This window comes from Papaver somniferum, chromosome 9, assembly GCF_003573695.1.
Source record: "Papaver somniferum cultivar HN1 chromosome 9, ASM357369v1, whole genome shotgun sequence".
Taxonomy (NCBI): domain Eukaryota; kingdom Viridiplantae; phylum Streptophyta; class Magnoliopsida; order Ranunculales; family Papaveraceae; genus Papaver; species Papaver somniferum.
Genome location: NC_039366.1, coordinates 197,513,637 through 197,528,207, shown reverse-complemented (window position 1 = coordinate 197,528,207; position 14,571 = coordinate 197,513,637). Strand labels below are relative to the sequence as shown.

The window sequence follows — 14,571 nt, the reverse complement described above, 5'->3', positions numbered from 1 at the left end:
AAGCGGATAAAGGTGAAACAATCCGTCGAAATGTACAACAAAGATGTACCGAGCTTCCTACTCAAGAAAGTACGACAAGCAAAATTGATGTTAAAGGAAAAGGTCTGGTGTATCGCTCTAAAGAACAACAAAGAAACAAAGTTGATGATAAAGGAAATGGTTGCAAAGAAAGTGGAGAAAAAGATGATGAATTTAAATGTAAAGGTTCCAATGTCGGTCCCGAGGTTTCCTCCCAAAATAGTTCAATAAAAAGGCTTGTTGGTAGAGTTGGTGTTAAACAATTAGCAAGGAACGGTGGAAAGAGTCCGATGGTTGGAAGAATTCCGTCAATTGCTGACAAGGATAAAGAGACGATTCATATAAAAGGATTTCCTAAAGCACCACCTAGAGACGAGAATGGTCGATATAGCCGGAACAGTTACATTATCTATGAATATTACCTTCGTTTTTCCCCCGACTATATTCGTGGTTATATCAAAGCCACGGAGGATGTTCATGGTGATGGGAATTGTGGTTACCACGTCTTCATGGATCAACTTGGACCATTTGAATGGATCAACTTGGACCATTTGAATGGATCAACTTGGACCATTTGAAGACGCGACAGGGTGGGGTTGTGACCAAGTTACTTACGTAAGGCAAAAAATCTTAATGGAATTACGTGGTCACCGCGACTTCTATAAACCAATGATGAGTGATTATAGAAATGAAACCGATGAGGTGTTAAATGAGAGCTTCAACGAAATGGAAAAGCGGTTAACCGGCAACATATGTTTGACAAGGGAATATTGGATGTGCATGCCTATATGTGGCCAACTACTCGCCAACGCATTAAATTGCGTCATTTATTTAATCTCCAGGGACTTGAGCATTACATTTGCACCAACAAGAGTTCCGTTTGACGAAGAGTTGTCAATTAAAAAAACAGTTGTGATGGGGCATGTGGAAGGAAATCATTATATTGGCCTCCGATTGCATGAATGAAGTCCATTACCTCCATTGTGGAGGGAATTTGGTTGTGACGGTGAACTCCCCAAGACTTGGTGCAATCGATTTGAGGAAAGGATTGAATTATGGAAGGCCATAATTCAATCTATGCCGAAGCAATTCGTACTTATGAGCGATGATGAAGAATGAATGAATGAAGTATTATGTTCAAAGTAGTTCAAAGAATGTTGAAAGTGACAATATCATAAATAATTTTGATGATTTTGATTATTTAAATCAACATATTAAATTTCATTCATGCGACTTAAAATGATACTAATATCCGGGTCTACGAGTGCGATAGAAGTCTTTAAGGATGTTGAAATGAGGTAAGTATTGAAAACTCGACCTTTTCCATCGCCTCCATTCTTGAATAGATCTCTCTAAAACTTCAGCATCACTTTCACCCCTTAATCGTATTTCACCCATAATACGAAGTAATCCCATAAATTCTTGAACGTTATCCCGAATAGTTCCATAGCAAACATACAACATAATTTCATTGTGGTTATTAGGGTTACCAGTTTCGGAACAAAAGTTTTCAAATAGAGTACTCAAATAACTTGTACTCACCAAACCACATCGACGTCGTTCTTCTCCTCTTTTTGGATAGCATAGAACAAAGTTGCGGCAAATACATAAATCTTCTTCCAAAGTGAATTCAATGTTTGGATCCATAATAAAGTTTAAGGTAAGAGATTTATTGTTGGAATTCAAGTGGAGGTGTAAGTATATATTTGCTAGGAGGATAAGCATATATATATATATATATATATATACAAAAAAAGTCTTCAATAACGGATCTATTTTTTGAAATTGAAGTTATTGATAGTCTCAACGGATATATTTTCAAATTGCACAAGTACATGTCACTGCAACCAACTTCCAAAAAGTAAGGAAAGTACATGTACGGCTGGTAAAAGAAAACAAGTTACCAACCGTATCCTATTATAAATTTGAAATCCATGGTTATGCTTGGTAACCCAAAGGAAGTTACCAACCGTATGTCTGGATTTTCTTAAAAATCCAGAGATACAGTTGGTAACGCAAAGTAAGTTACCAACCGTATGTGATTTTTAAGAAAATCCAGACATACGGTTGGTAGCGCAAAGTAAGTTACCAACCGTATGTATGAATTTTTTTAAAAATCCAGACATACGGTTGGTAACCGGAAGAGAGTTACCAACCGTATAAGTCTTAAAGGATACATGAAGATATACGGTTGGTTAGCTTAGTTGCGTTACCAACCGTACCTGATAAGTTAGGCCATAGCCCACTCCCAGTTTACATACGGTTGGTTAGATATCTTGCGTAACCAACCGTACCTCTACATACGGTTGGTAACAAAGTTGAGTTACCAACCGTACCTCTGTATACGGTTGGTAACTTTGTTGCTTTACCAACCGTACCTCTATATACGTTTGGTATCTTTGTTGCGTTACCAACCGTATCTGATATGTTAGTTGAGTTATAGTCCAAATTTATAGATAGTATCCAGTTGTTCATTTCCATAACTAACACATATAAGCTCATAAGCTAAATTTGTAGATTTATAGATAGTATGAACAAGCTAAATTCCATAACATCGACACAAAATTATCCACAACAATATTCATGACATCCACACACAATTATCCATAACAATATTCATGACATCTACACACAATTATTCATAACAATTATCCATGGCGGCCGCCACGACCTCTTTTGTTGGTGCTACCACCACCACGAGTTTTAGGACCACCGCGAGTTTTAGGACCACCGCGACCACCTCTTCGTCTATAACCCACCCCGCCATCCTCCTCTTCATCATGTGTGTCTTCGCTGCCAGGTGAAGGTTGACGATGGCTACTACTCGCACCTCCAAGAGAGTCTCTACTCCTCTTTGAGCCTCGTTCTTCCATGACCAACCCCTCGTACAAATCACCCATGTTGGTATTATGCAAATTCCTTATTTGATCTTGCAAGATCTTTTGCTGAGGAGCTTTAAGAGGAGTAGAACCACGTATGCATGAAGTCATGCTATTCGCCAAAGCTTGTCCTCGCTCTTTCTATTGACATGTCAAAAAGAGTGTTAAGAGATTATTTCATTATATACATTAGTCTTCAAATCCAAAGTCATGAGGATAACAAAATTACGTACCGACATGAAGTATAGCTTCTTCCAAGACAAACCAAATAGACCCGTTTTCTCTTTGGTCTCATCAACCGCCTTCCTTTGTGATACAGCCTTATGAATCGCTTGTTGGGCGTCCGGATCATTATTGATCACATATGGATGACCAAAATAAGTATACCAATTCATGTAATCAGCAGCGGCTTCTTTCGTGTTGATACAAGGAACTGCCTCTCCCGCTGCGAGTTGGTATCTTTCTTCATGACCATTGTTCCAAGCATCAACCGTCGGAGTTGGGCGGTAGTTGAGTACAATGGTGGGGCCTTTTGTCTCGGATCCTTCCTTGGATAACTTGAAGTTTTCCTTGATAGCCCTTACTTGAATATGACAAGTTTGGCGTAGAATGCGACGAGGATTGGTCATAACGTAACCGGTGGGATGATACAATGGTCCGTTGTAGCCTGCGGTCTCTGTGAACCTACGAACATCAACTCCATTGCGGATCCTCACATAAGGGCCAAATATAACATCTTCAACGGTGAAATCATCTATTTGCTCTCTCATTCGAATGAGCTTGTCATCTTTGAACCTTTGTTGTCTACCGGTGAACATGAACTTCTTTCCTGTAGGGCCATAATCATCCTCCTCCCAATTAGTAGGAGGGGCCAAGCTAGGAAAGTGGTCATAAACCCATGCCTAAAAAGAAGAGTGAGTATAGTCCATTAATCTCATGACTAAAAATATAACAAAACATTATATAATTGAATAAAAAATGTAATCAAACTTACCAGTAGAATCGCAACATTCCCGGCAATTTCAGTAGCTCCAACCCTCGAGGCTTTCCTTAGGCTATCAAGTAGATATGCAAGGGTGGCAGTGACCCGCGAATAGTTTTTGGTGTTGTCCAAATTCCTCAACAATTGAAGATAATGAACATTCACCCGATTTCCCGAGTTGTTGGGAAAGAATACGGTCCCAAGAGAATACAACAAGTAAGTTGTGGCTGTACGCTTAGTTGTTATTCGATCAATCACCTCATCTGCCTTTTCCCTCTTGAAAGCTCCTTTGAACTTTTTCCTCAGATTCTTCAACAATAGCTTCTTCAACGGGTTTTTTAGTTTGTGTGGTTCCTTTGGGTCATAACCACCAGCCAACTTAAACTCCATCTCGGTTTCATCTTTCCCCCACCCAAGTGTTTCTTCAAGAAGAGCGTAAAGGTCAGACCAAGCCATGTTGTTGTTGAAACCTTCAAATACTGATTGTCCTTCAACTTCAAGGTCAGTAATTTGCTTCACATCGTCCGTTGTTATTGTCATCTCTCCAAACGGAAGATGAAATGTATCGGTTTCAAGCCAATATCGTTCTCTGAAGGCAGAGACCACAACACTATCGTACTCCGTTTGGCAATTGAGGATTCCGGGCCCTAATCTTGTACTTACTATTAGATCTCGAACCAAAGCACATTCCTTACTTAATGGCCAATGTTTATCCCTTTGACACTTGAGCAATTTTGTGCATCTTGCATGGTCCTAAAAAACACAAATATACACAAATATTAACACATATTGGTGAACTCAAATAAACAAACAAAATGGATCACAATCAGTTGAAATTTGAATGCTAAGAAAAACAAGAAAAAACATACCCTTGTCTGGCAGACTTTTGCGGCCCAAGAATCTTTATAACCAAATAAGATGGAAGACTTATCTGGAGCCTCGCCCCAAAGCATTCTGTTCTTCTTTGCTGGCAACAACAGTTCTTTGCCTTTGGGAATATGCAACCCTTTCGGTGCGGGCTCCTTTCTCGGCTTCTTTTCTTTCCTTTGCTTTGGAGGTGAATAAACAAAAATTAGCGTCGACTAAAAGAAGCTTTCGAAAACTTAAAACTTGATAATTTCCCTTCTTTTGTAAGCTTTATGGGGTACTAAAAGAATATAGAGATGGCATGCTAAATGATTCTAGAGTTTCACCTTAATCCCTTGAGGGTTAAACTTCTAATACAGTAATTTTAAGATCTCATAGTCTGTGCTCATGATATACTTGCAGCTTGATGGAGTCATTTGTACCACTAGGCGGGTACTTTTCCACACCGCCCAACCTGGCGGCTCCACTGGGAAGCACATACGGACCTTTTTCTCGCTGCAAACTGTGCAGTGATAAATGTGAGCAAGAAGTTGCTGCTGTTCTGACGGTGGGACGTGCCAATTCACAGTCAGATCAGCACCAAGCAAGCTTGCCTGCGTGGCTGCAGTCCACTGAAGGCGACACAAACAATGGGCTAGATTTGGCTAAGGTATGTATCTTCGTCTCTGCACTGCTCAGAAAATGGTACGCTTAGACTCTTAAAGTAAATATTTCCTCATAATGTAAACATTGTGATGCGTTTCTCTTCTGCAGGCCAAAGATGATAAAACAGAATTACATGCTAAAGTTGCAGTGCTGCAAAAGAAATGGAACGATATCTGCCAATGTCTCCACCACAACAGCTCACCCGTGGAAAGAGATGTTACTCAAGTAGGATCACAAGCATTTCCTTGCATTATGGGTTTTCCAGTTGCGCCAGAGCGGAAAGAAAGAGTTGATAATCATGCTAACACTGTGATAGATGCATCACCAATTGAAAGTGTATGTGATAGTGCACTGGCGAAGTTGCAGCCTAAGACATCAGCACAGGGTGTAACCTTGTCAATTCCCGTTGATTCTAGAGATAAAAGCGAGAGTTCTCCAGACACACTGCACCAAAAACCTTCAAAGTGTGAGGCGAATCCTGCTTACTCTCTATCTGTTGTACTTGATGGTCACGGGTCTCCTTGCTCCGCTGCATCGGTTACAACAGATTTAGGTCTCGGAACACTCTACTCGTTTGTCCAGGACCCAAACCATCCCACTAGTCAAGATAATGAAGAAGTTGATGAGGTCAAAGAAAAACCTCTCAGGCCCCAGCAGCTTCAATTTTCTTCCTGCACTGGGCCTAATTCAGTTGTGCAGTTTGATTCGACAAGCTATTCTGGAAATCTCTTAAAGAAAAGGTTGGCCGACAAGATGAAGCAGTATATGCGGTGAGCCGTACTGTATCTCTCTGCAGATCAGGAAAGGAACGGCGCCTCAGGGCAAGCGTGAAAGGTGATATATGGTTGAGTTTCCACGGGTCTGACATGGTTACCAAAAAGAAACTTGCTATTGCCCTTGCAGAGATGCTATTCGGCAGCAGAGAAAGTGTAATATGTGTGGATTTAGCTTGTCCTGACGGGATCTCTCCACCGAATTCAATCTTTCGTTCCAAAAAGATGAATGGTTTCGACACAAGTTTCAGAGGGAGTTTTATAGTTGACTACATCTATTCAGAGATAAGGAAGAATCCACTGTCAGTAGTTTTTCTCGAAAATGTCGATAAGGCCGATACCGGGATGCATAATTGCCTAGTCCATGCTATCCAGACAGGCAAATTTATTGACTCTCGTGGACGAGAGATTAGTATCAACAATTCTGTCTCCGAGGAAAAGATGCTAGCAGCCCAAAGCTGGCAAATGCAGATACTGATCAGAAATGACCCTGAGTACTGCACCACCGCGTTACGTAATAAGTCCAATGTATTCGTGTCTTCGAGAAACGCCAGCGCTACTCCAGCATTTTTGAACAAGAGGAAGCTGATTGAAACCATGGAAACAGCTAAACGAATTCAGAAAACGTCCAATAAGTGTTTGGACTTGAACTTACCCGTCGAAGCGACTTCAAAAGATTCTACTTTGGCTTCTCTGGATAATTTAACTAACCTAGTGGATGAATATGTGGTGTTTGAGCCGTTCGACTTGGATTCCCTTGCCAGTGACATACTGATAAAAATGGACGAACGGTATAAGAACAAAATTGGGAATGAGGGTTTCTTGGAAGTTGATTCACAAGCAATGGAGCAAATACTGGCAGCTGCATGGTTTTGCGACAGCAGAAACGCATTGGACAATTGGGTTGAGCATGTTCTTGGCAATACCTTTGCGGAAGCTCGAGAAATATATAGTGTTGGAGCTGGTACAGTTTTGAAACTTGTTAGTTGTGAAGGGCTTCCAATGCAGGATCAAGCATCGGAATTTTAACTTCCTGCAAAAATCATTCTACAGTGATGGAATTCTTGCAAGTGCCATGTATAAAAAATATAGTATTAATGTAGTAAATTAGAGTCTGTAATTTCAGCTTTAACCTGTTTAATCCCATAGTTCGAATTTTTCCCTTATACCATCTCTTCAGGAAACAAGTGATGCTTTAATTTTTTTTTTTCATGCTTATTTGAAGTTTGGGCCCAACTTTTCTAAAAATACCCAGCCACTAAGACCAGTGGGTTGAATAGTAAATGAATGCTCAAATTTTCCAAGAAAGCTGTTTTTGGGCATACCAAAAACTTTCAAGGCATACTCCACTATTTCAAAAGGGGATGTTAAATAACAAAATGAGAAAGCCCCTTAACCAAATTTTTTTATAATGATAAATCTGCCCTTTATGTATTAGTGTTAATAATCTGGATTAGTGATTAAATTTTTTGATTAGTGATTAAGATAATTTTCAGAATTATAAGGTTGTTTAGATGAAAAAATTTGGGGAAAAAAATCAAAGTTTTGGTTAAGAAGGAGAGAAAAAGAAGGAGAAAGTGAGAAAATTTTAATTCTTGATTCGATGGAGGATGAGGAGGGTCATAATTCATCTAAAAAACCTAGGAAAATACATATCAACTACAACAATGATTCCCAAATGGCTTATTTCTTAGGTTATGAGAATGATTTTACACAAACTCAAGCTCAAACACAAACTCAAAATGATGATTTGTATGAGCCAAATCCGGTTGACGAGTACATATATGAGGAACCCAATGCTTCTAATACACAGGTACACTTCTATCTTATGCTCAATCTCACTTATATAGCTCCAAATTATAAAAAGTTTGGATTTTTGCTGCATGGCTCGGCGAACCAGGATCCGGTTCGGCTGACATCTACGAGCCGAATCAACCAAATGATGAACGGTTCGGCTCATTGAATGTGGTTACATCATGCGCCGAACCTATATTTTCCACTTTCAACCCAAATGATTAACGGTTCGGCTCACTGAATCTCCTTTCAAATGCGCCGAACCTATAATTTTCAATTCCAACCCTTTTGCTAGATAGTAGTTCGGCTTATATGAAAGTTTCATAGTAAGACGAACAACATCCTGAACAGCCCGGAATAAAAATTATTACAGGTTCGACTTATATATTCAAAATCGTATAAGCCGAACATGAATTTGTAAATTTTTGGGTTAAAGTAATGTTATTGGTTTGGCATATGTTGAGAACTTCGTATAAGCCGAACAACATCCTTAACATCCCGGAATAAAAATTATTACAGGTTCGGCTTATATATTCAAAACTGTATAAGCCGAACATGAATTTGTAAATTTTTGGGTTAAAGTAATGTTGTTGGTTCGGCATATATTGAGAACTTCGTATAAGCCGAAACCTCTTAATGTTTAGGTTCGTCACATAATATTATTATCGTATGAGCCGAACATTAAATTGTTATTTGTTGGGTTAAAATTTTGTTCTTGGTTCGGCACATATTGAGAATGTCGTACCAGCCGAAACCTGTAAATGTTAATGGTGCGACACAGAATATGATTGTCGAATGAGCCAAACATTGCTATTATATTCCTTTTCTAGTATTTACCTTGTGATATTCTTTGTAGATCGTGCTTGAAGGACCTGTAACCATGGAAAATCAACCAGTTCCATTAGAGATAATTCACGAGGATACCAAGGATCACTTCCAAAATGATTTGGTATGTAAGAACTTGGTATTTACCTTAATGTTGTAGGAATATTTCGAAGTTTTTCATACAAATTATTTGTGTTTGAATGAATGTAAAGATGGAAAACTAAACCCGAAGCAGTGGCTTGGGCTGAGGAACACGCGATGAAGATAAATTGCGTACTAGTTGAAGGACGACAAAGCCGAGGGAATCGGTTTGAATTGATTTGTGAGCGAAATGGAACTGGCGATAGAAAGGTTAAAAAGGTTTTTGTATATGTTGGGAAGACCGGGAGAAAGAATAGGATAAATACGAAGAAAACAAGGTTCCCTTTCAAGATCGTTTTCAACCTCAAGAAGAAGAATAAGTCTTTGAACGAAGATGATGAATATTGGGTTATGAATAAAGAAATGGATTGTCGTCATAACCACCCACGTCCATGTGATCTTCATGGACATGCAAAAGTAGCGCGACTCAAACCCAACGAGATTCTAGAAGTGGATAAAATGACACAAGCACGTTTTCCACCGTCTAGGATTCTTAGTAAATTGAAGGCGGGCGACAAGAATAACAAGTCGACTATGTAAACTATCTACAATGCAATAAATAAGATTAGAAGACTCAATTTTCAAGGTAGGATGGTGATGCAACAAGTGATGTGGTTAGGGGTGATGCATAGCTATGCTTGCCAAAAGAATTTGGATGAGTTTGGTCAAGTCACACACCTTTTTCTTGCCCACCCGGAATGCGTCCAATTGACTCTATGCTTCCCACAAGTTCTTATATTGGATTGCACGTATAAGACTAACAAATATGAGATGTCGTTGTTGAACATTGTGGGGCATACGTCGACAAAGGCACCGTTCACCGTGGATTTTTGTTTCTTGAAAAACGAAAAGAAAGAAAGTTATGTTTGGGGGTTAGAACAATTGAAGTTGATCTTCCCGGAGGGTTCTCTTTCTAAAGTGTTCGTTTCCGATCAATATTCATCGTTGATGTATGCTATTAACAAGGTATTTCCGGAAGCATTCAACTTTCTTTGTACGTTTCATATATGGTGCAATGTTAGGAAAAAATGCCAACTGTTAATTCAACCACTTAAGATGAAAGAATTAGAGAATATTGCTAAACTACCGGTGGAGACACGAGTAAAGAAAAGGAAGGAATTCTTGGAAAAACATGAACATAATGAAATGTTGTGGGATTATTTCCAAGGCGAATGGGACGCTTTGGTATGGTCAATCACTGAGGATGTTTACGAAGAAAATGTAAAAATGCTTATTAACTATTGGAGGACCGACTACCCTGACGTCATTACTTACTTGCTGAAAGATGTGTTGGAACCTAATAAAGAAAGGTTTGTGTCTTGTTTCACAAATCGACACAAACACTTCGACAACCAAGCCATAAGTACGGTAGAGTCGGCTCATTATCGGTTGAAGAAGAACGTTTTTGGATGTGTTGACACGTTTGCCACGGTATTTAACTCAATTGATGAATATTTCAAAAGTGATGTTGTGAGAATTAAAGAGTCTTTCGAGCATAACCGTATGTTCAAACACAAGAATTATAATAGTAAATGGATATGAGGATTAAGTCATAGAGTCTCTCATCTATGCATTGACAAATTGATGAAAGAAGTAGATTTGATTGAGAAGTTAGGCGCCAACTTGGAGGAAGAATGTGTTTCTAAAATGAAAACATCTATGGGACTTCCATGCCGCCACGACATACTTCGGAACAAGGATGGTATTATACCATTTGAGGATATTGATCATTTTTGGAAACAATTAAGCTTCGATCCTCTCCCAACCGAAGACGACGAGGATGATCTAGAAATTTGGGACACGACAAATGGGAAAAAGTTGGCGGAGATGTATAGGAAGATGTTCGAGCTCAAAAACAAATATTTTGGGACAACATGATGCCGGTTATGTATCCTTTCACCCAAGAAAATATTTTGGAACCGGAGAAGAGTGAACCGAAAGGTAGAAAGAGTAAAAAAATGAATAATTTTCAAACTAGACAAGCCAACAAGGAACTATTGGCTACTCATAGGGATCCATACGGCGTTGACTTCCATGATGCAAGATATGAGAAGGCAAAGAAGGAAATTGAGAAGGTGATGAAGGAGGAAGTAGTGAAAGTTCCAAAAAAACGTGGTCGTCCAAGTATTCAAAAATCGGAAACAAGTAACAAAGAGGTCGATGAGAATGATTTTCCGTCACAAGCAAAGGATATTAAAAAGGATGTCAAGGGCAAGAGTAAGATGTATCCTTCACAAACTAACATAAAGGAGAAAAGGACCGTACATGAAATTGGTAGGATGAGAGGGCCAAGAAGAGATAAGTCCGGTAACTATTTGAGGCCTATCAATTTTATATACGATAACTACTTGGAAGATCTATCGCCGATAATTCATGAGCATATTGTAACAATGGACCACGTAAATGGTGATGGAAATTGTGGATATTACGTCACGGCGGAACAACTTGGTCCTTTTAAGGAAGGGAACAATCCGGTGCCCCATGAAAATGAAGTCAACTATATTAGGCAACGATTGTTACAAACGCTACGCCGAAACAAAGATTTCTACAAGACAATGATGAGAGGAGTCCAAGAGGATATGCAGGGGTGGCAGCAGAATACATTGCATTCGAACGTCGTCTACATGGGGATTTTATAATCACCCAAGAACATTGGATGATGATGCCTATTTGTGGGTTTTTAATAGCGGAGGCATTCGATTGCGTCGTACATTGTTTCGGGTGGACGGGTAGTAGTTTTACTTACGCGCCTCCAACAAGACCTTGCCATGATGGTGTAAAAGATAGAAGACTTGTTATTGGATTTTTTCAAAATTGTCATTTTATCGTCCTCAAACTTAGACCCGGTTGCCCATTACCACCCTTGATGAGTGAAGCATTTTGGCCTGGATTTGAAAATAATTATGCGATGGATTGGTGTGCAAATTATGCGATGGAAATGGATCTTTGGATTTCTTTGAATATGCATCCCCCAAGTGGACAAGTAATTACGTTTTCAAGTTATGAGGATGATAAGCAAGAGGTCAGTAAAGAGGATGAGAAAGAGGTCAGTGAAGAGGATGCAATTCGTTTAGGATCTCCATAAAAAAAATTCATGGATTTATCCGCGTATTTTTTGTCTTTTCATTTTCGTGAATGATGAGGATGATATTTTGACTAGATTTCAGTTACATGTACCCATCAAAACGAAATAGTTGAATGATTTACTTTTTGGTTATGGAATGTGTTGTTTTCTAGAATCTGGAACCATGAACACAGGAGATGGTTCGGCTTGTATCGTTAGTTACAGGATAAGCCGAACCTGACAAAAAAACTCTGGTTTTTTGTCAGGTTCGGCTTATAACATTATTTCAATGAAAGCCGAACCTGACAACAAATAAACACAGAGTTTTTTTGTCAGGTTCGGCTTATCCTGTAATTCCGGTTATGCGTCGAACCTGACAACAACAAAATCAGAGTTTTTGCCAGGTTCGGCGCATAACGTGAATTACAGGATAAGCCGAACCTTACATGATTCATGAACACAATAATTATTATATCATTCCAAATAGACTTTTCAAATTCATTGAAAATGTAGATTACACACCCGTTACATAATAGCCTGACAATAAATTTCTAGTCGAATTCTACTAATATTCAAAACGGGTAATGAGAAACCTTCTAAGAATGTAGTAGTGATCTTTGTATTCGAAATTCTTTCATTTCCATCTTCGCCATTCCTCTAGAGCTCGATCTTCAATCTCAGAGTTTGTTTCACCCTTGATACGATATAGACTCACAATCCGAACTAAAGCTATAAAGTCTTTGATCGTTTTTTTAATAGTTTCAATTCGGCAAAACAAGGCCACACTATCCCGGTTGTGAGGATTACCCGTTTCGGTGCTGAAGGCTTCATGAATTTTAATTAAGTAGTACATACTCATCAAACCCTTCACTCGTCGTTCTTCACCCTTCTTTGGATAGTATGCTATGTAATTAGTGCAAAGAGACAAATCTTCTTATAAAGTAAACTCATGAGTTGGGGGTGCCATTTTTTTAGGTATATGCTCTGAAGATACATCCTACTCATGTATGTATATATATATTACGGGTTCCAACGGATATATATTTCAAACAAGAGTCATTCATAGATTCTTGTGCAAATAAAGACAATGTTCGGCTCATAATAAGGTTAGAACATAAGCCGAATTTGTTTATGTAACGGCTATAATTTCAAATTTTGAAACTTCTAATAGGTTCGGCGCATATTAATTTGCATATCTAAGCCGAATCATATTAGTATTCGAAGAAGTACCATTTTCGTTCATGAATGAAAAGGGTATATTATGCAAAACCTTGCAAATGAAGGGCATATCATTAATATTACTAACGAATAAACTGTCGTAATTATAGGTTCGGCGCAACACTAATACTACCGAATAAATCGAACCTGTAGGACAATGTTCGGCTCATAAGAAGGTTAGAACATAAGACGAATTTGTTTAAGTAACGGCTAGCATTTAAGATTTTTAAACTTCTAATAGGTTCGGCGCATATTAGTTCGCAGATCTAAGCCGAATCATATTAATATTCGGCGTGTAACTAACAATACAGGATAAGCCGAACCTGACAAAAAAATGGAACCATGAACACATGAGATGGTTCGGCTTGTATCATTAGTTACAGGATAAGCCTAACCTGACAAAAAAAATCCATTATTTTTTGTTGTCAGGTTCGGCTTACAGTGAAATAATGTTAGCCGAACCTGACAAAAAATCAGAGTTTTTTGTCAGGTTCGGCTTATCCTGTAATTCCCGATATGCGCCGAACCTGGCGAACTTTATAAATTCCAGGTAAAGTTTATAATTCCACAAATTACAGGATATTGATTAAAACATGAAATTCAAGGTGTCCATAACACAATCCCAGCACCATTAAAAACAAAGTTCAGCACCTAAAATGCAAGGTGTTTGAGGCACCATAAAAGTGTACATAAAAGTTAAGAAAACATTAAAAGGAACTTGGAAAAATTAAAGGGCACTTAACCACGACCCCTCTTCTTAGTTCCACGACCACCTCTTCTTCCACCTTGGTCTTCATATTCCAACGCCCTATTACCGTGTTGGTCGGTAGCACCATCTCCACTTGTACCTTCACCACTTGTCGAGACCTATTAGTGGTAGGCCTTTGTGCGGGTTCCTCGGGTCCTTGTCCTTTGTTGATGATTGCACCCCACTTGTTGTAGATGTGTTTTTGTTCTTCCACGGTCAATGGTGTTTTGCAACCAAGTTTGGCCTTCATTTTTTTCAACATCTCCCTACCCGCGGCAATTTATTTTTTCATTTGCCAACAACTTATAACCGGTGAGGTTGAAGACATTTTTACCATAACTAATATATGAAAATAGTATAAAGTGAAGTCATTCTTACCATTATCTTGAAAGCGTTGACTACATCTTCGGAAGTAGACTTGTTGGTGATCTTGATTGCCTTGGCCTTCCCCTTATGAGCTATCTTCTGACTCTCCTTATTTATAATGAAGGGATGAGAAATTTGGTTATACCAATCCATATAGCCCGGATCCTCTTCACATGGATGATGTGATTGTAGATTGTAGTAAGTAGAGTATCGTTCAAACTCGAACTTGTGAAGGATTTTCGAAAATTGAA

At 38.8% G+C, this 14,571-nt stretch overlaps 1 protein-coding gene across 1 annotated transcript; it reads left to right on the top strand.

Annotated features, from left to right (window-relative positions):
• Nucleotides 1-4,333: 4,333 nt before the first annotated feature.
• On the top strand, nucleotides 4,334-7,193 carry LOC113313075 (protein DWARF 53-LIKE-like). The gene is made up of 4 exons (XM_026561801.1): nucleotides 4,334-4,380; nucleotides 5,149-5,395; nucleotides 5,500-6,131; nucleotides 6,188-7,193. The coding sequence occupies exons 1-4, from the start codon at nucleotides 4,334-4,336 to the stop codon at nucleotides 7,191-7,193; spliced, it is 1,932 nt and encodes a 643-aa protein (XP_026417586.1).
• The last annotated feature ends 7,378 nt before the right edge of the window (nucleotides 7,194-14,571 follow it).